We start from the raw sequence: 26916 nt of genomic DNA, 5'->3' as shown, positions 1-26916 counted from the left end.
CTGGAACAGCTGATGCTCTCATGCATGTTTCAGTGTTACTTGCCTCGAAGCGAGCACAGAAGTAATTTAGCTCATCTGGCTGGTGTCTCGGCTGTGCTTCCCTTTGTAGTCTGTAATAGTTTGCAGGCCCGATGAGCGTCGGTAGTATGTAGTATGATTTGATCTTAGTCCTGAATTGACTCTTTGCCTGTTTGATGGTTCGTCGGAGGGCATAGCAGGATTTCTTATAAGCTTCCGGGTTACACCACAAAACTCACAGTGTTATATCTATTTTTTAAATGCACCCCTCTCCCCAACGGAGGAGTAATTCTGTTTGGCTGGGCCTGTCTTCCCAGTGGGTGGACCTGGCTCCCAATTGGGTGGGCCAATGCCCTCCCAGGCCCACCCATGGCTGTCTCCCTGCCCAGTCATGTGAAATCCATAGATTAGGACCTAATTATTTCAATTGACTGATTTCCTTCTATGAACTGTAACTCAATAACATCTTTGAAATTGTTGCATTTATATTTTTGTTCAATATATAATTAAAGAAAATATAAGCAACGAATTTTCCACCAACAGGTTTCTGTGCCAATGCATGACACAATCAATAAGTAAAGCATACCGACTTCAGACACTTCAATATCATGGTTTGCATCTTCAACGCCATGATCAAATAGACTATGTCAATCTGGACAAACATAAAATACATCCCTCCCTACCATGTAGGCCTGCCTACCCAACATCGAAGGCTTAGTGACATTAGCAGACCTCATCTCTCCCATCCTGTTCTCTCCATTCACTGCCTCTTCATGGAAGTATCGGCAGAACAGAGAGGGTTGGCCCAGACCAATGAAGGTTAATTTAGGCCTTGTGGACAGACAGTTATTGAGGTGAAATATTTCCCCCATCTGAAGTGTGAGAGGACTGTTAAACAGTAGGCTGAGGTCTGACCTCTGACCTATAGGGACAGGGTGACGGCAATCAGTTAGTATTGATCCCAAATGGAATCCTAAAACCTATATAGTGCACTACTCTATGGGCCCTGGTCAAAAGTAGTGCACTACTCTATGGGCCCTGGTCAAAAGTAGTGCACTACTGTATGGGCCCTGGTCAAAAGTAGTGCACTATATCAGGGTGAGGGATCTGAGGGACTGGCCGACCTGGGACATCAGTCGAACCCTCATAGATTTCTCTCTCTTTCTCTCTGTCTATTTTCCCCATCTCTCTCTCACTGTCTCTCTTTTCCCTGTCTCTTTCTCTCTCCCTTTCACCGTCTCTCTCTCTCTTTTCCTCGTCTCTCTCTCTTTTTTCCCTGTCTCTCTCGCTCTCTCATGCTCTCTCTGTCTTTTTCACCGTCTCTCTGTCTTTTTTCCCATCTCTCTCTCTTCCCCCCTCTATCTCACTCTCTTTTCCCTGTCTCTCTCGCTCTCTCATGCTCTCTCTCTCCCTTTCACCGTCTCTCTCTCTTTTTCCCCGTCTCCCTCGCTCTCTTTTTTCCCCGTCTCCCTCTCTCTCTTTTCCCCGTCTCTCTCTCTCTCTCTCTTTTTCCCCGTCTCCCTCGCTCTCTTTTTCCCCGTCTCCCTCTCTCTCTCTTTTTCTCTCTCTCTCTCTCTTTTCTCTCCCTCTCTCTTTTTTTTCCCCGTCTCTCTCTCTCTCTTTTTCCCCGCTCTCTTTTTTCCCTGTCTCCCTCACTCTCTTTTTTCCCCGTCTCCCTCGCTCTCTCTTTTTCCCCATCTCCCTCTCTCTCTTTTTTCTTCTCTCTCTCTCTCTCTCTCTTTTCCCCTCTCTCTCTCTCTCTTTTTCCCCATCTCCCTCGCTCTCTTTTTTCCCCGTCTCCCTCTCTCTCTCTTTTCCCCGTCTCTCTCTCCTTTTTCGTCTCCCTCTCTCTTTTTTCTCCCTCGCTCTCTCTTTTTCTCTCTCTCTCTTTTTCCCCGTCTCCCTCGCTCTCTTTTTTCCCCGTCTCCCTCTCTCTCTCTTTTCCCCGTCTCTCTCTCTCTCTCTTTTTCCCCGTCTCCCTCGCTCTCTTTTTTCCCCGTCTCCCTCGCTCTCTCTTTTTCCCCATCTCCCTCTCTCTCTCTCTGCTCGGAATGAGCTTGCAAAAAACGGAACAGTCCGCAGGAAGCCAGACGTTAAATTACGTTTCAAATTAGTCGGCCAATTGTCCGTAGTGTTGGTCCATATGCAGAGGGTTAAGGTGGGGGTAAGAGACAGAGAAGAGAAGAGCAGAGGGGAGAGGGTTAAGGTGGGGGTAAGAGACAGTCAGAGAGGTGCAGAGGGGACAGGGTTAAGGTGGGGGTAAGAGACAGAGAAGAGAAGAGCAGAGGGGAGAGGGTTAAGGTGGGGGTAAGAGACAGTCAGAGAGGAGCAGAGGGGACAGGGTTAAGGTGGGGGTAAGAGACAGAGAAGAGAAGAGCAGAGGGGAGAGGAGAGGGTTAAGGTGGGGGTAAGAGACAGAGAAGAGAAGAGCAGAGGGGAGAGGGTTAAGGTGGGGGTAAGAGACAGTCAGAGAGGAGCAGAGGGGACAGGGTTAAGGTGGGGGTAAGAGACAGAAGAGAAGAGCAGAGGGGAGAGGGTTAAGGTGGGGGTAAGAGACAGTCAGAGAGGAGGGGGAGGGAGTTAAGGGTGGGGGTAAGAGACAGTCAGAGAGGAGCAGAGGGGAGGGGAGAGGGTTAAGGTGGGGGTAAGAGACAGTCAGAGAGGAGAAGAGGGGAGGGGACAGGGTTATGGTGGGGGTAAGAGGCAGTCAGAGAGGAGGGAGGGGAGGGGAGGTGGGGGGGAGAGGGTTAAGGTGGGGGTAAGAGACAGTCAGAGAGGAGAGGGGGGAGGGAGGGTTAAGGTGGGGGTAAGAGACAGTCAGAGAGGGGGGGAGGGGACAGGGTTAAGGTGGGGTAAGAGACAGTCAGAGAGGAGCAGAGGGGAGGGGACAGGGTTAAGGTGGGGGTAAGAGACAGTCAGAGAGGAGGGGGGGAGGGGAGAGGGTTAAGGTGGGGGTAAGGGACAGTCAGAGAGGAGCAGAGGAGAGAAGGGAGGGGCGGGGAGGGGAGGGGAGCAGATGTCATTGGGACTGTATTTGTGTCTGTATCCTGCAGCCCCATTGTATCTCTGTCCCCTGGCCCTCAGACCAGCTCATTGTCTCTTCTCCCCAGCCCACTGTCCCCTGGCCCTCAGACCAACTCATTGTCTCGTCTCCCCAGCCCACTGTCCCCTAGCCCTCAGACCAGCTCATTGTCTCTCCTCCCCAGCCCACTGTCCCCTGGCCCCCTCAGACCACCTCATTGTCTCTCCTCCCCAGCCCACTGTCCCCTAGCCCTCACACCAGCTCATTGTCTCTTCTCCCCAGTGTCCCCTGGCCCTCAGAAAACCTCATTGTCTCTTCTCCCCAGCCCACTGTCCCCTGGCCCTCAGACCAGCTCATTGTCTCTTCTCCCCAGCCCACTGTCCCCTAGCCCTCAGACCAGCTCATGGTCTCTTCTCCCCAGCCCACTGTCCCCTAGGACCAGCTCATTGTCTCTCCTCCCCAGGTGGCCCTCAGACCACCTCATTGTCTCTCCTCCCCAGCCCACTGTCCCCTAGCCCTCAGACCAGCTCATTGTCTCTTCTCCCCAGCCCACTGTCCCCTGGCCCTCAGACCACCTCATTGTCTCTTCTCCCCAGCCCACTGTCCCCTGGCCCTCAGACCAGCTCATTGTCTCTTCTCCCCAGCCCACTGTCCCCTGGCCCTCAGACCACCTCATTGTCTCTCCGCCCCAGCCCACTGTCCCCTAGCCCTCAGACCACCTCATTGTCTCTCCTCCCCAGCCCACTGGGCCCTCAGACCAGCTCATTGTCTCTTCTCCCCAGCCCACTGTCCCCTGGCCCTCAGACCAGTCATTGTCTCTCCTCCCCAGGCCAGTCCCCTAGCCCTCAGACCAGCTCATTGTCTCTTCCCCCAGCCCACTGTCCCCTGGCCCTCAGACCACCTCATTGGGTCTCCCCAGCCCACTGTCCCCTGGCCCTCAGACCACCTCATTGGTCTCCCCAGCCCACTGTCCCTGGCCCTCAGACCAGCTCATTGTCTCGTCTCCCCAGCCCACTGTCCCCTGGCCCTCAGACCAACTCATTGGTCTCCCCAGCCCACTGTCCCCTGGCCCTCAGACCACCTCATTGGTCTCCCCAGCCCACTGTCCCCTAGTCCTCAGACCAACTCATTGTCTCGTCTCCCCAGCCCACTGTCCCCTAGCCCTCAGACCAACTCATTGTCTCGTCTCCCCAACCCACTGTCCCCTAGCCCTCAGACCAACTCATTGTCTCGTCTCCCCAGCCCACTGTCCCCTGGCCCTCAGACCAGCTCATTGTCTCTTCTCCCCAGCCCACTGTCCCCTGGCCCTCAGATCACCTCATTGTCTCTCCTCCCCAGCCCACTGTCCCCAGCCCTCAGACCACCTCATTGTCTCTCCTCCCCAGCCCACTGTCCCCTGGCCCTCAGACCAGCTCATTGGTTCCCCAGGTGGGCCCTCAGACCAGCTCATTGTCTCTCCTCCCCAGCCCACTGTCCCCAGCCCTCAGACCAGCTCATTGTCTCTTCCCCCAGCCCAGTCCCCTGGCCCTCAGACCACCTCATTGGTCTCCCCAGCCCACTGGGCCCTCAGACCACCTCATTGGTCTCCCCAGCCCACTGTCCCCTGGCCCTCAGACCAGCTCATTGTCTCTGTCTCCCCAGCCCACTGTCCCCTGGCCCTCAGACCCCATTGTCTCGTCTCCCCAGCCCACTGTCCCCTGGCCCTCAGACCCCTCAGTCTCCCCAGCCCACTGTCCCCAGTCCTCAGTCATTGTCTTCTCCCCAGCCCACTGTCCCCTGGCCCTCAGACCAACTCATTGTCTCGTCTCCCCAGCCCACTGTCCCCTAGCCCTCAGACCAACTCATTGTCTCGTCTCCCCAGCCCACTGTCCCCTGGCCCTCAGTCCACCTAATTGTCTCGTCTCCCCAGCCCACTGTCCCCAGGCCCTCAGACCACCTCATTGTCTCTTCTCCCCAGCCCACTGTCCCCTGGCCCTCAGACCACCTCATTGTCTCGTCTCCCCAGCCCACTGTCCCCTGGCCCTCAGACCACCTCATTGTCTCGTCTCCCCAGCCCACTGTCCCCTAGTCCTCAGACCAACTCATTGTCTCGGCTCCCCAGCCCACTGTCCCCTAGCCCTCAGACCAACTCATTGCCACTTAATTTGGTCCTACTGGGGTTTGTTCATTTTCCCACTGCCAGCATCTCCCTAACCCATCACACACGCAGAGACACACGCACACACACAGTATTCTCCTCGCTGTCTGAAAAGGGCACGCTTGGAGCACACACACACACACGTGCACACACACACTATCCTCCTCGCTGTCTGAAAGGGGCATGCTTGGAGCACACGCGCGCTGTTGAATTGTGTAGGCCACTGCTGAGACCGCTCAGGTGGAACTGAAGGACGTCTCCTTTCTCCCACGAGGGAGAGAGAAAATTATGTATTGGGTCTTGTTCAATGAAACAATAATCATTCTAATATGTGATACCACTAAAGTAACGAATAAGTATCTTTAAATGGTACGTTAAAGCCCGTTATACAGTAACATCGCTACTCTGCTTCCGGGGGTTGGAACAATCGAAATGTTCTTTTTTTTTTCTTTCACTGAGCATAAAATTAAATATGACTGAAATGTGTTTGTAAATATAAAATGCTAAACCGTCACCTGAATGTGGAGATGTTATTGCTCTACTCTTAAGTCTTGGAATCATCGAAAACGAATCACACACAGCTATTCAACTCCATAGAGTCTATAGAATGAATTATGCACGAGGATATTTGTAGAATTATTTTCAGGAACGAAAACCATTAATATAGTCTCACCAGAATTGAATATCATTGTGTTTCGATATATTAGATATTTCTTACAGTATGTTAGATTAATTAAATGTACCCCCCCCCAAAAAAAAAAAAAATATATATTTTAAAAATGTAGCCAATTAGATTGTAAAATCAACATCAGTCGTTATTGTTCGATGCGAATAATGTTTGTTAATTAACTAATCAAAGGCAATATATTTACAAACAAACTAACCCAACATTGACTTTATGTTTATTTCATGCTATTATTTAATTCATATTTATTAGACAGCCGATGCTTTTTAACAATGAAATACACATACACATTACAGTGACAGGAGAGAAAGAGACGAGAAACAGACAGTCAAACGTAAAACAAACAGTTATCTATCTGACAATGAAATAGGATGAATTTAGCCAGAGGTAGTATGATAAATATTGTATGAAGATAAATTAACACATTTAAATTGATAAACGTTGATTGGGGATGTATGTATAAATGAAAAACGTTATACAGTATTTATCCTACAGAATAACACTAATCCAAGCTTATTTAAATTTGTGAATTTGTAAATTTGTGATCACGAACGTTAATAAACGTACCATTTCGTTCAAATCTTGCGTTACTTGGCTTCATTGACCAACACCAATAATAACTAAATCCCACTAATAACAGAAGTGTTTAGCCACAAACAACACGTATTATTCCCACACACACAAAAAAAAAACAGATTCAAATAAATAAATTGGACAAAAAGAATTTACAGTCTGTCATACAATACAGTAACGTTGTATTAAATATATTTCCCCAATAGTTATTACTCTAAAAACATAAAACGTGTCGCTGTTTGGACGTCTTATAGCGATCTGAGCTCTACTTGATATTTCCCTTAACAAATTCTAGAATAAGAAATGATCATTCATACGGAATGGGTTTAATTCCAGGGTCGATATTCTTGGTTCAGCATCGTCAGGCCTGTGTAAAAGTTCTCCTCCGTCAGTCTTTGCGTCCTGCAGTCCTTGGTGAATGAAAACATCGCGGTTGTATCCTCCAAAGATCCGTTTCGTGAGATGATAGGAGGAACTGCGGGTTCCGACAGAGGGCCTTCTGTCAATAACGTAAATATAACATTTTAGAAGGAGTATCCATATATAATAGGCAATTTAGGTCCGACACATAAGTCAGCATTATATTTCTATATTCATCCAGTAATGTTTGTTTTTTCACTCAAGATATATAGGCCTTAGACCTTGGTACAAGCAACACGTGTCCTATTCCTTCAATATCTATTGACAATCAGATCTTACTTGTGTGACTCTTCATGTGGTTCTTGAGTTCTGTCGCTTCTTGGAAGGTGCTGCCGCACACGTCGCACGGGTGCAGCTTATCATTGGCGTGGGTGCGTCGGACGTGGCTGTCGTGCGCGGCGTGCGAGGCAAAGGCTCTCCCGCAGTGTTTACACTTGAAGGGCCGCTCTCCGGAGTGCTGGCGGATGTGCGTGCGCAGGATACTGGAAGCGGTAAAGGCCTAGAACAACGTGGAGGACATAGAAGTTTGAGAACATGAGTGGACTCAATAGGTCTACGGTTCTGATAGAACGGGATACTTTGATAGTCATGGGTTGTTTGGCAAGACTACACGTTGGCCAATACAGCAATAGACCGGCACCAAATGCAGACCTGGCACATTCATGCTCTGTAATCGAACATCTGGATTCAATTCGATTTCAAATACCTTTTAATTTAGAAAATATTTTAAAAGAGCAGATAACTAGCATATAGTCTAACTTATCATTGTTAAACAGAGGGTTTGGGTTAAACAAAGTAGGCGACATAAAACTAAGGGGGAGGTTGTCGTATCCTACTAACAACAAAGAAAAGGTCTGTTCCTCATAGAGCCGTAAATTCAGAGCGTAATCTCGGGGCGTGGGGAACAATAGTGTGTGTGTGGGGGGGTACATCTGGCGCTAATCACCATGGAAGTGTCTCGGTGGAGCGTGCCTGCACCGGGAGACAATAACGAGGGCGCTCGCGCCAAATGCACCATGAAATGAGGAAGCTTCTAAATGGTGAGATCGGGGTCTGCCAACCCACCCGCCCACCGACTCGATGACACACGCTGTTCTATGCTTACCTTGTTTACAGTAGACACAGGCTGTTCTATGCTTACCTTGTTTACAGTAGACACAGGCTGTTCTATGCTTCCCTTGTTACAGTAGACACAGGCTGTTCTATGCTTACCTTGTTATAGTAGACACGGGCTGTTCTATGCTTACCTTGTTACAGTAGACACAGGCTGTTCTATGCTTACCTTGTTACAGTAGACACGGGCTGTTCTATGCTTACCTTGTTACAGTAGACACAGGCTGTTCTATGCTTACCTTGTTACAGTAGACACACTTGTAGGGCCGCTCTCCTGAGTGCACGCGCATGTGTTTGTTGAGACTGGAGGACTGAGAGAAACTCTTAGCGCACACCGAACACTGTGAAGAGACAGGCGACACGCTCAGCACGGGGAAGTGTTGTCACATCAACACTGAGTACACTAAGACTACTGTATCTTAGTCTATGCCGCTCTGACATCGCTAGTCCATTTATTCAGATATTCTTTAATTCCATTCATTTACTTAGATGTGTGTGTATATTGGGTATATGTTGAGAAATGTTTAGATATTACTTGCTAGATATTACTGCACTGTTGGAGCTAGAAACACAAGCATTTCGCTACACCAGCAATAGCATCAGCTAAACACGTCTGTGACCAATAACATTTGATTTGGGTGACCGTTCAGTTACAGATTTAGGAGGAAAGCAGGCCTATATATGTTCCACTGACAGAGGAGCGGGGAGATTAGAGAAATCAGCAGACATTAAGTAGATCCTATGGGCTGTTATTTAACACTGAATAAGAGGGTAAAATATAAGGAGTAGGCATAAAACAAACTCGAGATGTAGGAGAAAGTAGGCCTATAGCCTAATGCAAAGGGGGCTGTTTTTCAGCACCATTCGTATGATTTAGTCATTTTACCTTATGTGGTCGGTGTTTCTCGTGAACGTGTAGGATATGAATCCTCAGTCGGTCTCTCTTCTCGAACGACCTGTTGCAGAGATGACACGGGAACTTCCGGTCGCCCTGGTCCACGCAGCGCGTGTACTTCAGATGCTTGTCTCTGTAGTATTGATAGGCGAACACTTTGCCACACCGATCACACTTAAAACCCTCTCCAGAATCTGAAATAAAATCAAATGTTATCAGGAAAAACATTGGTGGATTTTCCGTGACAAGGCTGCTTCTACAAATAAACACGTGTCATACATTTATATAATGATATAATTAAGACTAGAAGAGAATAAGATCCTCTACAGCATTGTGACGTTTATGTAAAAATGTATTCCACAAATAAAGTTCCCGCAGGGGAAGATATCAAATCAAATCAAATGTATTTATATAGCCCTTCGTACATCAGCTGATATCTCAAAGTGCTGTACAGAAACCCAGCCTAAAACCCCAAACAGCAAGCAATGCAGGTGTATAAAGTTATTATTTTCTATTCGAATAAAGATTAATCTGATTCTCTGATTCTATATTAAATGTCTTTACCTTCAAGCGGAAGCATAACGTTCCCCTCCTCTGGCGAGTCTTTCAGAGTGAGAGGAATCCCCAGGAACTGAACATAGCAGTCCCCGTACCAGACCAAGAGCTCCTGGCCCGGCTGGACCTCCTTACAGGCATCGTAGAAGATCTGGCCCTGACTCTGTACTGCGATTAGGTTCTGCTCCTCCGGGAAGCGCGCGCACTTCACCAGCGACATCCAGTTACCGGAAGAGCCCCGGCCATCCACGAAGTGACTCAACCGACCGTTCTCGAACACCTGGATTAAAAGACACAGAGAAAAGGTTGTTAAACCTATTATATTGCACGAAAATGTATGTGGATACAAATTGTTTGACAGGACGGGCTTTGAATTAATTGGTAATCTAGCATCTCGTACTTGGCCTACATTTACGCATAAATTGACATTGACGCACAGCTGGTTTACTCACCAAATAAAAACACAGTAAATAAATAAATAACACACACAATATTAAGGGACTTAATTAAGGAATTAAACTGACCTCCCACATCAGAGTGTTGTCGTCATGTGTTTTGATCTCGCTCGTATTGACCAGTTTCCCCTGAAATGGGCCGAACCGGGTTCCCTTGGTGACGGCGCTCTTCACCGCAAAAACTCCGTAGTGGGACAAACTGCAGTAACTCGTCTGGTGGATAGTTAACTCTGGAAGTGACATTTGAAAACACGTTAAAGTAAACAACTCTTTACACAACTTCACAAAGTACAAACAGAACATTCTAACAGAGAGAGAAAGGAGAGAGAGAGAGATAATGTCCCACGCCACTAAAGCCATTTGAATTGAATTGAGAGAGGCCTACCTTCTGGAAGCTCAAGCGCCTGAGTATTCAAGGTGAGCGTCTCACTGTTACAAACTGTTGAAGAGAATGTTCAAGTTAGCAATGCTATTGGTGGTCAATTGTGAACATTACGGCCTAACAAATCAAACACAACATGACGGACAATATGGGCTGTTTTCCCAGACATAGATTAAACCTCCTGGAATTGACCGTTTGATTTGAAGATATAAACTATACTTTAAATAGTCATACATATGGACTAAGGTAAATAAATCAATAATCATCAAATCCCAGCTACAAATACAGAATGAGTGTCTATATGAACTGAAAGAATCTCCAGCTCCAATTAGCAATAGCAAGCAATAAAGGTGTATTGCATCTAACTATTTAAACGTGTTACACTACCGTATCCCTGTTAGGACAGCTGAAGCAATACCACAGTTTGCTTTTAAGAACAATTACCCAGTTTCGATAACATTTCAAAGGTAATTGGGTGTCAGGGATATGCAAGATGCTTTATCTGTCTACCTGAGTTCCCGGTCAGGGCTATTCCTGAGAGAGCGTGACCGGTATTCTGCTCTTGTCTCCCGGTATATCCGTACAGCACCGTGAACAGATCGTCCTCACTGAAACTATAAGTGCGCGTCTTCTTCGATGATAATTCGGTTCCCCTGAGGTGGAGCGAACGTGCTTTGGACGGCGAGACGGAGTGAGCAGAAGACCTCTCGCTCGAAGCGGGACTGCTGTAGTCTGATAACGGCCCAGTAGCGTGCTCGGTCACCACCGCCGCCAGCTCCTCGTGCTTGGAGTAAATCGCTTGTCCCACTCCCGGCATCATCCGATTGAAATACGGGATGTTCGACACGTTAAAAATCTGCTCATGTAGCACGTTAACGGCGTGGCCGCCGTGGCCGAAGAATGAGGGGTTACCGGCGGTGAAGTTGAACGGCATGACTGCCTGGGGGTCGGTGACTAGCCGTCCCAGAGACTTGAGCGGGTGGAGGGGATGCTGAGAGCTCCTGAAGATGTTCATGTTGTGGTGGGCTCCGGGCAGCGGGGCAGCGTAGTAACCCGAGCCCCGGACAGGACTGCCTTTGAGGGGGTTGGAGTGGAACGGCTTGTCCTTCACGACGGGGATGCTGGACAGAGACACAGACATCACAGCAGGCGAGGAGGCAGAGCCGATCTGGGACGATTTGAATCGGAATGGTGTAGCTATTCTGCCTGGAGAGAGAAATAGGTGGAGACATTTTAGCTCCATCTCCAGATTTATTTGACATATTTTCGCTTCTGAAATGGAAATATACCTCTTTAGTTTATTTGATCGTATTTTTGAAGATTAATAAACAGTAAATCTATTTAGGTAACGAACACATTACGTATGATTGTTAGATCTGTGATCAAAATACATTTAGGAGAATAACATTGTAATCATGCATATTTTCTCAATCAAAATATTTCTGTGTGAATCCACAATAGGAATGTCAATTAACGAAAGAAAATTTTGCATTTAAATTATCGCCCAATATGAAACGTTTTTGTTATTACCTACTGGGTAATAATACAAATCTTATTTAGCAACATCAATTTAACAAGATCGAACTTCTGTAGAGATTGATATTTCCAAAATCCTTAATGCTAATTAAATTAAAAGCTACACATACTTCTCGTCATTTTACAAATTCACGAACATATTCCCATGGAGAGCACTGATTTCTACCAGACGAAAACGACTATTTTTTCACATTCTACTGAATTCACAGAACTTAGCCTACAGCAACCTACTAAATTCACAGCAGGTAACCTACAATCTAAAACCAGCTGTTTGGGCATTTTCTTTCCAGTTCGCACCAATATTTAAATTGGTGCTTGTGGTGCCTGCAAAGTACACTACTTTAAATTGGTACTTGACTTTGCATCCCTGTAAAGGAGCAAGATGAGTTGTAAGGTGCCGTGCCCCCCCATTCACAGGGCGAGTAGTGGGTGGTAGTCAGCAGTAACTGAGACAAATCAGGGTCACGACACCCAAATTAAAGAACACCGGGTCAGCGGCAGAGGTCAACATTAATGAAGCTATCACAACTCACCACTCTTTTAAAAAGCATTAGGGCGTTATAGGGCGAGCCCGGTTCAATGGCTATTAACGGGTTACAATAGGGTCAATAAGGAATTTCGTATAATGTATCTGTATAATATTGGTTATATAAATAAGAAACTAAAGTTATGAGGATTACAATAAACATAGGTCTAAGGAAAGGTTTTGCCTGAAAGTGATTTTACACATAGTAGGCTAATAATGATAGCATAACATTTCAAACCAGTTACATTTTTTTTAGCGAAATTATGAAACTTAAATATCTGACTTACCTAAAAGGAGATTATTTATGCGTCTGAAGCTGGTGTAGTCGAATCCATCCCACGTTCCAAATTCAAAGATTTTTTTTTAGGGGGGCGGGGGGTCAAAAGACAACAGAATATTTGTCTACAGCACTTGTTGATGTATGCTTGGCATATTGTTAATATAATCCTATGAAGGTAAAGTAGGGAGAAAAGACCGCAGTAGTAGGATACTTTCTGTCTCTGTGTGTGTTTGTTGTTCTGTGTCCTACTGAACAGAAGGCTGTATACAGAACCGCTAAGTGTACGGACTCATAAAAGGTCTCGAGATGCTGCTCTAGTCTCTGCCTGCTATTGGTCAGAGATCAGCTCGGGTCACTCCGTCTCAAACCCCAGGAGGATTTCACCTTTTCACAGTACGATTACAAACCCCCTACAACACGCATGCAGGCACACAGACGTTTTTACATTCTCATTAAAAATGCAAAAACGTGTCGACCCCCCAAGTATTTTGTTAGGCTTACAGTTAGCCCAAACCAAGATGCGAGCAACAACTTTAATTTAAAATCAAACATCAACTCGGTTTAATGTTCCCCATTACTTTAATTTTGATAAAAGAGGAAGATGAGGATTTGGACTATAAAACACTAGTTTTCAAAAAAAGAAAAGAAAATATGGACACAGAAATCCGATGTAGCCTAATATTCGATTGTGTTGCTTACTTCTATAATGTATAAATGCACCTACTTCCGTAAATAAAATACTATTAAGGTAAAGGGTTGTTATTATGCCACGGGGAAGAAAACACATAGGCGTAAGTGTTTGCAGTTAGCCTATAAACCGGCGTTTCCCTCGGTCCTTGGGAACATAAAGGGTGCATGTTTTGGTTTTTGCCCGAACACTACACAACTGAATGGAATTATCAAACCTTGATTATTAGTATAAAAAAAACAACATTTTTTGAATGCCAGCGAGGGTTAAAAACCAAACTAGTCAGTTAAGATTCAAATTATCAAAGCTTGATGATTAGTAAAACAATTTTTTACCACCTAGGACAAAAAAACAAAACCTGCACCGAGTTAATTTTAAAATGTACCCTTTACTTTACTAGGCAAGTCAGTTAAGAACAAATTCTTATTTACAATGACAGCCTACCGAGGAACAGTGGGTTAACTGTCTTGTTCAGGGGCAGAACGATAGATTTTTACCTTGTCAGCTCAGGTCCAGCAATGTTTCGGTTACCGACCAAACACTCTAACCACTAGGCTACCTGCTGGTTACCGACCCAACGCTCTAACCACTAGGCTACCTGCTGGTTACCGAGCCAACGATCTAACCACTAGGCTACCTGCTGGCTACCGACCCAACGCTCTAACCACTAGGCTACCTGCTGGTTACCGACCCAACGCTCTAACCACTAGGCTACCTGCTGGTTACCGAGCCAACGATCTAACCACTAGGCTACCTGCTGGTTACCGAGCCAACGATCTAACCACTAGGCTACCTGCTGGCTACCGACCCAACGATCTAACCACTAGGCTACCTGCTGGTTACCGACCCAACGCTCTAACCACTAGGCTACCTGCTGGTTACCGACCCAACGCTCTAACCACTAGGCTACCTGCTGGTTACCGACCCAACGCTCTAACCACTAGGCTACCTGCTGGTTACCGACCCAACGCTCTAACCACTAGGCTACCTGCTGGTTACCGACCCAATGCTCTAACCACTCACTAGGCTACCTGCTGGTTACCGAGCCAACGCTCTAACCACTCACTAGGCTACCTGCTGGTTACCGACCCAGCTCTAACCACTAGGCTACCTGCTGGTTACCGAGCAAACGCTCTAACCACTAGGCTACCTGCTGTTATAAACAAACGAATCGATTTCCGTTAGAACCAACAGGCCTATAATAATTTAAGGAATTATTCAGACGACCATTAAAAACCCTCATCAGTAACCATCCAAAGATTTCATGCAGAACTGTATATTTTTATTTGAACAAATCAGTTTGGTGGAAACACTCCACTGTTGGGAAAATACGCATATTTTTTTAATGCGGATTTTATGCGGATTTCAATATTTCCAACCAGAGGATGTTTCCATCAAAAAGAATTTGTGGATAAAAGGCTGTGCGTGATGACGTGGTGCACATAAAAAAACACGTTTGCACTGAAGTTCTCATGTACCAAATAAAAAAACCTACGTTTAATGTGTTTCCACTGCATTTTACAGTGATACAGTGAGTCAGTGATTTTGCCACACAAATTGTTGCGATAAATGGCAAACTTGCCCAATCTGGTTTTCACGCAAGCTCTTATAGGCAACAGTTCCTTGATGAAGTTGGTACGTTGATACCTTGAGATGGATAAGAACAAGATCATTCTTATTTGTTAATTGGCAGCTAAGCACCAATCATCATGTCATTAGCTAGGTTTTCCATCCAATTGCCGACAGATTTTCATGCGAATACCCTAGAATCTGCATAAATTAAATATGCACATTTCTTCACCAGTTGGTGTTTCCACCAAATTTACTTTTTTTGCGGATAAAAATCAGTGTTTGATGAAGTTGTACAAAATGTACGCTTGTTGTTATATGTTTCCATCTCGTGTTCAACTCTACCAACAGTTTGTCACAAAAACTGTTACTGTTAATTAGGCAAATGTGCCTAATCTGGTTTTGGTACTTGCGCTCCATTACCAACAGCTGGCAGATCCAGTACGGGTAGGAAAGTCTACGTGATGAGATTATTATGTAGAAGAGAGGGAATGTTTTTTATTTGTCAAACGGCAAGTGAAGCATGTCACCAGAATAAGGCCGTCGATATTGATTTGAAATTAGCATCATAGATCACCGTGCACTTTCACCACCGTGTGAAGTTCATCATAAATCATTTCATCTGTAGCCTCATAAAACTGCTTGGTTTCGCCGAGTTTTAGTGGGACTAACACACACCAAATCATCGCGTGACTCCAAATGATGGTTATTACATCAATATTTGCGCATAAAGGCGTTTCCACCACCATTTTCTGCATAATTAATTTTTACAGACATAAAAAGATCCCACCATGTCACACGAACAATTTACCTGTCGGCATTTATAATATTGTACCGAAACTTCCTGTTTCCATCAATAGCGGTCAAACTTCCATCAATAGCGGTCATGATAGGCACTTTTCATCGAGAATACTGATGTGTATCCGACCGTGGAAGAGTTCTGAAATATGCCACACTCCTTTTGAATCAACTTTAGTTTTTTTGTCAGAGGATTAAAAACATGCACACTTTTGAAAACAATACGCGAATTATTTTTTTGTAACTATAAAATGTTCTGGACAAAGAATTTACTTAGTTTTGATCACTTTACGCATTTAGTTTTGGGATCCACCCCTGGTGAAACGTAATTTGCCTCATGAAGCGGAAGTGGAGAAGGACGGTCTCATTTCAAGCGATCGCATTTTCATCCACGTTCACTCTCCTCGATTACTTTTGACCTTTTGTCATAAGAAGGTGAGAGAACACAGGAGGTGAGCAAATGTAATGGATAAAAGACCAGTGAAATGTGTACTTGCAAGATCTCCCCACAAACAAGTGAAGAATCTATACAAATATATTAAAATATAGAGGGACTACATTCAATGTTGCAATAACATAATTCTTTATTTACAATGGTATTATTCAACATTAAAATTGCAAATAGCATCAGCGAAGCCTTATTAGTTAACAACTTGCATATAATTGTTTAAACTTCTGTTGGTATATCTAACTTTTTCAAAATAAAATGCTCAACACTAAATATTACAAAACGTTGATGCGTGATGGGTGAGCGAACGAACAGTGTCGACGTTTCCAATGAACAACACGGCTGGAAGAATCCATCTCAGAGCAGTGGTTAACAACTAAGCTTTCCTTCTCCAGAAAGTCCATAGAATATATGACATATTGCATCGGTTTTTTTCTTCCATACACACAGTCCGACTGACAAACAGTTCTGTGACGAGGGGAAATGGAAATATGCAAATACAGCCTTTAACCAATCACAGATATATATGAGAGCGAGAGGGAGGGAGAGAGAGAGAGAGAGAGAGAGAGAGACTACTGTGAGTCTCATCACCACCAACTAAGATTGGTGATGAGCATTGATTTATCACCCATTTAATAATGTACATTATCACAATACAAATATAATACAGCCTTATAATACACACGAACGAGAACAAACAATCTAAGGCAATATGCTAGATTATTAGCATTAAGGTTCTTGCATTTTAGCGCTAAGAAAAATCAGCAGACTATACAAAAACAGGACATATTATTAAAAAAGTTAAAGAGAGGAATTATTTCGTAAATTGTTTTAAATTCAAAGTTTGTATGATCATTTTGTTGTTGTTGTTGTTGTGTAAATAGTTTGTTTGCTCCAAGTACTGACACAAAATGCATTACCCCATGGCTTATATTCATTTCAAAATCTTAACAAATCTTTGGAAATTTGCAAACGGGGGGGGGGTTGATTTGATTTGTTTTGACATCCAGCTTTTATCAAAAGTGTGATCGATAAATTGTGATAAATCGTACACCAAAACAATGTGAATGCGCCCTTCTCTGAGAGACAGAGCCCCACACCATAGAGTTACACATGGAATCACTAAATTATAGCATCCCTATGCTCCAAAATGCTACTGTACCTCAGTGTCCAAAGAGAGGATAAAGTATATTATTCCCCAAATAATTTGAGAAATACTGATCTATCATCAGTTCCCCTTTGTCCATTCATTGTAATGTAAAGACTAAACTGATCCTAGATCAACACTCTTACTTTCAACTGTCTTTGATCAGCTTTCTCTCCATGACCAATCCTAGCAGTTGCCATTCGGGAAGTACAAATCAAAACTGTTCTCAGACCAGGGCTTATAAGTAATTTAATCCATCAGGTTTTGGGCAGTTCTAGACCATCCAATGAGAACCATATTCTACAGCTTCTCCCAGTGATGGGCTGCATCCCAAAAGGGGCTTCATTACATATATGGAGCACAACCTTTGACCCGAGGCCCATAGGGAACAGGATATATATATATATATATATATATATATATATATATATATATATATATATATATATATATATATATATATATATATATAAGGAACAGGAAATCATTTGAGGTGCAGCGCAACACTTTTACAGCCTCTTCTGGTCTGAGCTCAGCCAATGACAATACATTCAATTTATCTCAGACCCTCATCAAATACATGTATTATGCTGTACACACACACACACACACACACACACACTGTGTGTGTCTGGGCTGCTAATAGGCTCTTTATCCGAGGCAGATTTAACAGTTTAGGGGCCGGTTTAATTTAAAACTGATGAAACACAGCTAAGTCCACCTCTGTCCTTCATTTTGTAATGAACGGCTGGTAGAATTCATAACCCAATTTACAAGGCATGGGATATTTGGCTTGTTGTCCATAGTAATGTCTGGCTTAACATCAGAAATATCAACATTGCTAGCATGAGCGCCAGTCTGTTTGTGCCATCATGCCAACTCCTTGTCACTAATTGTCATGACAACATAGAGTTGGCAGCAATGGAGTAAGCAAGAACACAAATATATGGGACCAAGCTACAACATTTCAGGATTAGAGGATGTAGATTCGAGATCGGAATGTGACTTTTGATGCACCTAAAGCCACTATACCATTACAGGGACGAGGGAATATGATGTCACCATCCCCCATTATAGGGACGAGGGAATATGATGTCACCATCCCCCATTATAGGGACGAGGGAATATGATGTCACCATCCCCCATTACAGGGACGAGGGAATATGATGTCACCATCCCCCATTATAGGGACGAGGGAATATGATGTCACCATCCCCCATTACAGGGACGAGGGAATATGATGTCACCATCCCCCATTATAGGGACGAGGGAATATGATGTCACCATCCCCCATTACAGGGACGAGGGAATATGATGTCACCATCCCCCATTACAGGGACGAGGGAATATGATGTCACCATCCCCCATTACAGGGACGAGGGAATATGATGTCACCATCCCCCATTACAGGGACGAGGGAATATGATGTCACCATCCCCCATTATAGGGACGAGGGAATATGATGTCACCATCCCCCATTACAGGGACGAGGGAATATGATGTCACCATCCCCCATTACAGGGACGAGGGAATATGATGTCACCATCCCCCATTACAGGGACGAGGGAATATGATGTCACCATCCCCCATTACAGGGACAAGGGAATATGATGTCACCATCCCCCATTATAGGGACGAGGGAATATGATGTCACCATCCCCCATTACTGGGACGAGGGAATATGATGTCACCATCCCCCATTACAGCGACAAGGGAATATGACTCTTAGCGCCCCTAGCACCATGCTCCTAGCGCTCCTAGCACCGTGCTCCTAGCGCTCCTAGCACCGTGCTCCTAGCGCTCCTAGCACCGTGCTCCTAGCGCTCCTAGCACCATGCTCCTAGCGCTCCTAGCACCGTGCTCCTAGCGCTCCTAGCACCGTGCTCCTAGCGCTCCTAGCACTGTGCTCCTAGCGCTCCTAGCACTGTGCTCCTAGCGCTCCTAGCACTCTGCTCCTAGCGCTCCTAGCACTGTGCTCCTAGCGCTCCTAGCACCGTGCTCCTAGCGCTCCTAGCACCGTGCTCCTAGCGCTCCTAGCACCGTGCTACTAGCGCTCCTAGCACCGTGATTCTAGCACTGTGCTCCTAGCGCTCCTAGCACCGTGCTCTTAGCGCTCCTAGCACCGTGCTCCTAGCACTGTGCTCCTAGCGCTCCTAGCACCGTGCTCCTAGCGCTCCTAGCACCATGCTCCTAGCGCTCCTAGCACCGTGCTCCTAGTGCTCCTAGCACCGTGCTCCTAGCACCATGCTCCTAGCACCGTGCTCCTAGCGCTCCTAGCACCGTGCTCCTAGCGCTCCTAGCACCACGCTCCTAGCGCTCCTAGCACCGTGCTCCTAGCGTTCCTAGCACTGTGCTCCTAGCACCATGCTCCTAGCGCTCCTAGCACCGTGCTCCTAGTGCTCCTAGCACCATGCTCCTAGCGCTCCTAGCACTGTGCTCCTAGCGCTCCTAGCACCGTGCTCCTAGCGCTCCTAGCACCGCGCTCCTAGCACCGTGCTCCAACCTCCAACCATCTGAACCACATAGTTGATTCCGTGGACTCCATCCAGTATTACCTACATAGTGCACTACTTTTTACCAGATCCCTATTGGCCCCAGACAAAAAAATAGTGCACTATAAAGGGCATAGGGTGCCATTTGGGACACAACCCATTACATGTGTGTCACCTATCCAGTCATGGCATACCAAGTGACTACTTAAAGGAAGGAAAGATTGGATAAGGGCCCAATAGGTCTCTGCTCTGTGGTCAGAGAGGGAATGGCTGCATCCCGAAAGGCACATAGGATCAAGAGGGACTGGTCAACATACCAGTTACTGATGGGGCGAGGGAATATGATGCCATAGGGCTTAGGGCCTAAAGTAGTGCACTATGTAGGGAATAGTGTGCCATTTTATGACGTACAAACGCTGCAGCATGATCTGTGAGGGACGTTTAACCAGTTTAAAAAATAAAAAAAAAAAGTCTCTGTGTTTTTTTAATACCGAGTCTGACGGACCACGGAGCATAACATGACCAGGAAAACAAAATCAGTACAAAAACGACTAAAACCAACAACAAAAAAAGACATAAAGATTCCTAGTACTCATTATTGCTTGTTTACTTACATCGTACTGCCAGAGCGGTTTGTCCCTAGCAGCCTGTACGAGGCACCGAGACTCCAATCAACATAGAAAGCACGCTTGTTCCGTTCAATCTTTTTTTGTTGAGTTATATAACTGTATATGGCTGTGTTGACTTGTGTCCTGTCTATCTATCATGGCTCTATATGCTCAAGGCTATACGTCCCCCCCCCCCACCCCACCCCCACCCCACTAGAGCCTGGACAAAGTGAACCCCACCCACTCCTGTACCATACCAGTGTGACTCTCCTCTTCTCAAACAAACAACACAAAACGCACCACTCTTCCCTTATAGCAGATGGTAGTCCAGACCAGACAGGGAGACGATGAATAGGAAATGGAACTCTGTTATTAACTTGTATGTACAATCTGTCTGTATTTGGTTTCCTTGAACCTTATAATATAATTTCAATAACTTCTGATGAAACTACCGGACCAAAGTTAAATCCATATTATTTCAAATTGATAAGAGTATGACAAAAAAGGTTATTTTTACTCACTTTCACCGATTTACAAATAATCATCTTGTTTTGCTACGATAATAAATCTAACATAAAAAAAACAACAACAACATCTATACAGAAAAATACAACTTAATTTAATACACTATAAACCTTTTGACTAAATGTGTCTAATTATAATACAAAGCATTACTTTAAATCAAACCAATCATCTACTGTGCTTTCCAAGATCGGTTTTCAAACCATTTCTCGTCAGCCTCACTCATCATCTTTACGAAAACAAAAACAAAACTTTATTTTTTTTAAAAAGAAGGCAAAAACAAATGAAAGTAGTTAGCTGTTCCACTCCCTCCCTCCGCTGTCCTCCAGGATCCAAAACGTAACATCGGAGTCACAGTTTGCTGCCATTGTGGAACGCAGAAAACGTTAGAAGGTAGAATGGGTTGGAACGTGAGATGAACCCGAAGAAGAAGAGGGGGGGATCAAAGCGAGGTGAAAAAAAAAAAAAAAAGTTGACATTTTCTTGAGATGAGATTGTAAAAATGGCAGCTGACCACTAAGGAATACATTCATCTGAGGAGGATCCCACCGCTGCCACCAGTAGTCAGTCAGTCAAACCAGAGGGGGAGGAGCCTCTATGGAGCCTCCAGGCAAAGAGCGAGGGGCCTACTGTCAATCACCGAGAGGGGGAGGGACCTTTTTGAAGGGGGAGGGGCCTATAGTCATACAGTAGATGGGAAGGGGTCTACAGTAACTCTGCGTCAATAACCAAGTGGGAAAGTGGTATTCACCACATACGACAGGGACAAATCCTCTTGAACGCCCCTCAAACTGGCGGTAAACTAACTAGTGGTAAACTCATCCATCATCCCTGAGCTCCTACTTCTCCCACATGCCGACCTCTGACGTCACCTACTAAGGAAACGACCTCGATAACAAGCATTTTTCATGGCAGTTTAAATGCAACAAAACATTATTTATAAAAAGAAATCTATTAAAAAGGTTTTTGAACATTATAATTTGTTTTACAAAGCTGTACTTTTAAGTTGATGGTTTGACGTAGCTTGTTGGCCAATCAGCATTTCTCAACGAGTTCAAAGCACGTCCAACTGGTATGTCTGCCTTTTGCACTTAGTCATGAACCTAGCGTTAGTCACACTAAGAGGAATGCAGGCTGGACAGACAGACAGACAGACAGCAATACAGACAGACAGACTGACAGACAGGCTCACGGGTTCTCCTTTAGAGAGGCGTTTTAGGCTTGCCTCCCTAAACTCTGTGTGGTGCGGTGCTTTCGACCAGGGCCCTGGCTCTGAAGTCCAATAGAAGTCCCATCTTTTCTCTATCACCCCCCCCCCCTTCACCCCTGGGCCTCCCAGTAGGGGCAGATAAGAGGTACAGTTTATGCCAGGTGGGTGAGGTTGGAGATCGGGTTGGGCTGGGTAGAGCTGGGTCAGGACACTGCCAGGTCCATTCAAAGAGCCGTTGGTTGATTGGTTGAAGATGAACCAGCGAGCTCATTGGATCCTGGGTATTAGCATCAAGGTGCTGGTTGGCTGAACGCTCCACCAGGGTTAGCAGTATTTCTGTAAACATATGAAGACAAAGAAAGAGAGTGGTTTCAGATACACTTATTACACACATTTACATACACTTATTACACACATTTCACATATACTTATTACACACATTTACATACACTTATTACACACATTTCACATATACTTATTACACACATTTCACATACACTTATTACACACATTTCACATATACTTATTACACACATTTCACATACACTTATTACACACATTTCACATACACTTATTACACACATTTCACATACACTTATTACACACATTTCACATACACTTTCACATACACTTATTACACACATTTCACATACACTTATTACACACATTTCACATACACTTATTACACACATTTCACATACACTTATTACATACACTTTCACATACACTTATTACACACATTTCACATACTTTTTACATGCCCATACAATTCACATACACTCAGATAGATTGATACATTGTTATTTCATGATAAAAACTCACCTCTCCACACAGTTGACAGATGAACAGAGTATCAACCCTCAACATAATCACCTCTATACTCAAACTAATGGTCGACGGTTTGAATAATTAACATCATTTAAAGTGCCAGTATAATTTCGATAGCTTGACGTTGAAATAAATCAAGTGATTTGAAACGTAACAGCCTGAAGTGCTCACAGACAAAGAAACGGTACGCTGCTTCTTGGTTAAATATTCATACTGGGTTAATAGGCTTAAAAGCAACAGAAGAGGCCAACAACATTATTCTCGGACTCTTTATTGACCTTGAGCCAGACCCCCCCCAAACTGGGCCGTCGGGGTCCCTTGGGGGTGACGATGTCTCATAGTAATTGTTTTAAAAGGTCAATGTCCCTAAAGTTGGAACATGTGTGCTAGCAGTACAACAATGGATTTGCCACCCTATGACAAACAATGTCAATATTCAACAAGTTACTTACTCACTTATACCCATTAAAGGGATACTTGGGGATTTTGTCAAATAGACCCTTTATCTTAGTTCCCCAGAGTCACATGAACTCCTGGATACGATTGTTATGTCTCTGTGTCCAGCATGAAGGAAGTTAAGAGGTAGTTTCGCAAACCAATGCTAACTAGCGTTGCGCTAACACTAGTTAGCAGCCTTCTTCAAACGTCACACAGAGACAAAAATGGTATCCCAGGAGTTCATCTGACTCTGGGGAAGTAGATAACAGGGCCTCATTGCAGATGGTATCCCAGGAGTTCATCTGACTCTGGGGAAGTAGATAACAGGGCCTCATTGCCAAAATCCTGAAGTATTCATTTAATTGTATATCATTGGTTAGCTTAGATTCTCACAGCTATCGATCAGACCGATTTGACACACTGAACTCTATCTGAGAAGTAGTTGGTGAACCAGGCGAGGCAGTCATTAGAGAAACCAAGGCTGTCGAGTCAGAATTACCGATATTAAATGGTTTTAAAAGGGTAAAACCCTGATACATTTTAAACTTTGTTTGACAAGTGGTTCTGAAAGGCCATGAAATTACCTTTCAAATGATATACAATATAACAAATATAACAACTATTTAAAAAAAAAAGAAAAGAAAATCATATTGTGCCATTGGTCGAATGTTGAAAGCTTAATAATATAATTCCATGTAATTGGACAACTCTGTATTTTTGGATTGTTTTTGTAATGGGTGAATTCTGTGATATCTACACATCTTTTTAAAACCTTGTTCTAGCTGTGTGTGTTTGAATTGTGGTGCTTCCATCATCAATGTTTAAAATGCAAAACCTGTTCCATTACATGGAATTATATGTCTGTAACGGCTCTCTTCTATCTCCTCCTCCGACGAAGAGGTAGAACAAGGATCGGACCAAAATGCAGCGTGATGATGATTCATGATATATTTTAATGAAGGAAAACCTATACATACAGAAACTACAAAACTAACGAAATGAAATAATGAAAACCAAAACAGCCTATCTGGGGTAATACAAAACACTAAGACAGGAACAATCACCCACAAATACACAGTGAAACCCAGGCTACCTAAATATGGTTCCCAATCAGAGACAACGAGAATCACCTGACTCTGATTGAGAACCTCAGGCAGCCATAGACTATGCTAGACACCCCTACTCAGCCACAATCCCAATACCTACTAAAACCCCCAATACCACAACACAACACAAAATAACCCCATGTCACACCTTGGCCTGACCAAATAAATATATAAACACAAAATACTAAGACCAGGGCGTGACAATGCTTCCAACATTGTAATGTCAATGGCACTATATGAACATTTTTGTTTTTTAAACAAAAGTTGTAGCTGGTGTTTTCAAATTAAATTAATATATATACATTTTGAAAAGGACATTCAAAACCACTTGGAAAACAACGTTTTTAAAGCTAACGTATACAGATAATTCTGATATGTGCCCTAGAGGTCAAAGGTCAAAGTTCGGGTCGAACTAAACATTCCCGAAAACGTGTCTGATGGATAGCTGTGAATTTAAGCTTTCCAATGATATGTGATTAAAGGGTATCAACGTCAGCAATCGACCCTCTGATGGAAAGTCCACACGGACCCTCCCTTTAAAAACACAGGCCGCGTACCAAATGCCACCTAAAAGTAGCGTACTATATAGGGAATAGGGTGCCATTTGGGACGGTGTTCCATTTGTGTACTACTCAGTCTGGCCACTACTAAGTGCACACTGCTACTAATGACATCATCATCATCATCATCATCTCAGCCTGGGTCAAGCCCCATAACTTTAGCTAGCATTATTACATCATAAAGTTAATTAGACTAAATTATTCACTAGATGTTGTAGGGAGAAGGGGCTCAATTAAGTATACATACCTAGGCAGGGCAGGCAGAAACTGCATGCTATGTGGCACCCTTTTCCATATAGTGCACTACTTTTTTGGACCAGGTCCCAACAGGGAATAGTTTGTAATTTAGGATGCATCCTGGGTCTTGCTATTAGTCATTCCTACTTGTAATGCTTTTTATCCTATATGGGACCGCATCCCCATTCTCCTGTTTACTACTAAACTCCTATGGGCTCCATTGCGTTTGTTTAGAACCAGTTAAGACTGTATCACCACTGTGTTATGTCATGATTACCACTTACTGCGGTGTTCTCTCGGGGGTCTTGACCCTCGTTAGACCCCTAGTTTTGTCTATGAGCTGTAGACTGTTAAGTTAAACACACTGCATTCGGGAAAAGTTCTCAGACCTTTACACTGTTTCCACATTTTGATACGTTACCCTTATTCTAAAATGTATCAAATATTTTTTTCCCCCTCATCAATCGACACACAAAATACTCCATAATGACAAAGCGAAAACAGGTTTTTAGAAATGTTCGCTAAATTATTTAAAAAATGTAATTATTAAAAAACACCAAGAAAAAAAAAAAAGTTGTGTTTTTTAATTATTAAAAAACACCAAGACTCTTCCTAGAGCTGGACGCCCGGACAAACAAGAACCCGATGGTCACTCTGACAGAGCAATAGAGTTCCTCTGTGGAGAGGAAAGAACCTTCCAGAAGGACAACCATCTGTGTAGCAACCACCCAAATATAGGTGTGCCAAGCTTGTAGCATCATACCCAAGAAGACTTGAGGCTGTAATCACTGCCAAAATGTGCTTCAACAAAGTACTGATTAAAGGGTCTGAATACTTATGTAGATGTGATATCAGTTTTTATTTTGTTTTTTTTCTAACATTTCTAAAAAACCTCTGTGCTTTGTCATTATAGGGTATTGTGATGTCATTATGGGGTATTGTGATGTCATTATGGGGTATTGTGATGTCATTATGGACTTTTGTGATGTCAATATGGGCTATTGTGATGTCATTATGGGCTATTGTGTGTAGATTGATGAGGGTGAAAAAAACTATTTAATCCATTTTAGAATAAGGATGTAATGTAACAAAATGTGAAAAAAGTCAAGGGGTCTGAATACTTACCGAATGCCCTGTATATCCCTACCGTGGTGGCCTATAGGAGTTGTAAACCTTATGTACACTGAGTATACAAAATATTAAGAAACTCTTTCCATGACAAAGACAGACCAGGTGAATCGAGGAGAAATATATGATCCCTAAGTGATGTCACTTGTTAAATCCACTTCAATCAGTGTAGATGAAGGGGAGGATGACAGGTTAAAGAATGATTTTTATTATAGCTGTTATTCTGGGATCAGTACTATACAGCTGTTATTCTATAGGCTGGGATCAGTACTACTGATCTGTTATTCTATAGGCTGGGATCAGTACTACTGATCTGTTATTCTGTAGGCTGGGATCAGTACTATACACCTGTTATTCTATAGGCTGGGATCAGTACTATACACCTGTTATTCTATAGGCTGGGATCAGTACCACTGATCTGTTATTCTATAGGCTGGGATCAGTACTACTGATCTGTTATTCTATAGGCTGGGATCAGTACTACTGATCTGTTATTCTATAGGCTGGGATCAGTACCACTGATCTGTTATTCTATAGGCT

The 26916-nt window shown here is 44.1% G+C and overlaps 2 protein-coding genes across 2 annotated transcripts in view; both read right to left on the bottom strand.

Moving 5' to 3' along the window:
- Positions 1-6130: 6130 nt before the first annotated feature.
- prdm14 (PR domain containing 14) lies at positions 6131-11417 on the bottom strand. Its single transcript, XM_024434191.2, has 8 exons — positions 10766-11417; positions 10259-10312; positions 9943-10103; positions 9428-9698; positions 8855-9057; positions 8208-8309; positions 7135-7354; positions 6131-6934 (listed from the first exon to the last, which is right to left on the bottom strand). The coding sequence occupies exons 1-8, from the start codon at positions 11394-11396 to the stop codon at positions 6762-6764; spliced, it is 1815 nt and encodes a 604-aa protein (XP_024289959.2). The 5' UTR covers positions 11397-11417; the 3' UTR covers positions 6131-6761.
- A 9153-nt stretch (positions 11418-20570) lies between these two features.
- Positions 20571-26916, bottom strand: part of LOC112239876 (nuclear receptor coactivator 2-like) — a 231202-nt gene continuing 224856 nt past the window's right edge. The window contains 1 exon segment of the mRNA XM_042298708.1: positions 20571-22415. Coding sequence (XP_042154642.1) covers positions 22404-22415 — 12 coding nt within the window. The 3' untranslated portion in view covers positions 20571-22403.

This window comes from Oncorhynchus tshawytscha, linkage group LG16 (genome assembly GCF_018296145.1).
Source record: "Oncorhynchus tshawytscha isolate Ot180627B linkage group LG16, Otsh_v2.0, whole genome shotgun sequence".
Lineage (NCBI taxonomy): Eukaryota > Metazoa > Chordata > Actinopteri > Salmoniformes > Salmonidae > Oncorhynchus > Oncorhynchus tshawytscha.
This window is presented reverse-complemented; position numbering and strand designations above follow the sequence as displayed.

Coding starts and splice junctions, on each gene's coding strand:
- prdm14 (XM_024434191.2), bottom strand. CDS start 11,396: ATGTCTGTGTCTCTGTCCAGCATCCCCGTCGTGAAGGACAAGCCGTTC. Junction 9,699..9,942: donor ACAACACTCTGATGTGGGAG/GTCAGTTTAATT, acceptor CTTTTAATCCAG/GTGTTCGAGAACGGTCGGTT. Junction 7,355..8,207: donor AGTGTGTCTACTGTAACAAG/GTAAGCATAGAA, acceptor ACGTTGTTCTAG/GCCTTTACCGCTTCCAGTAT.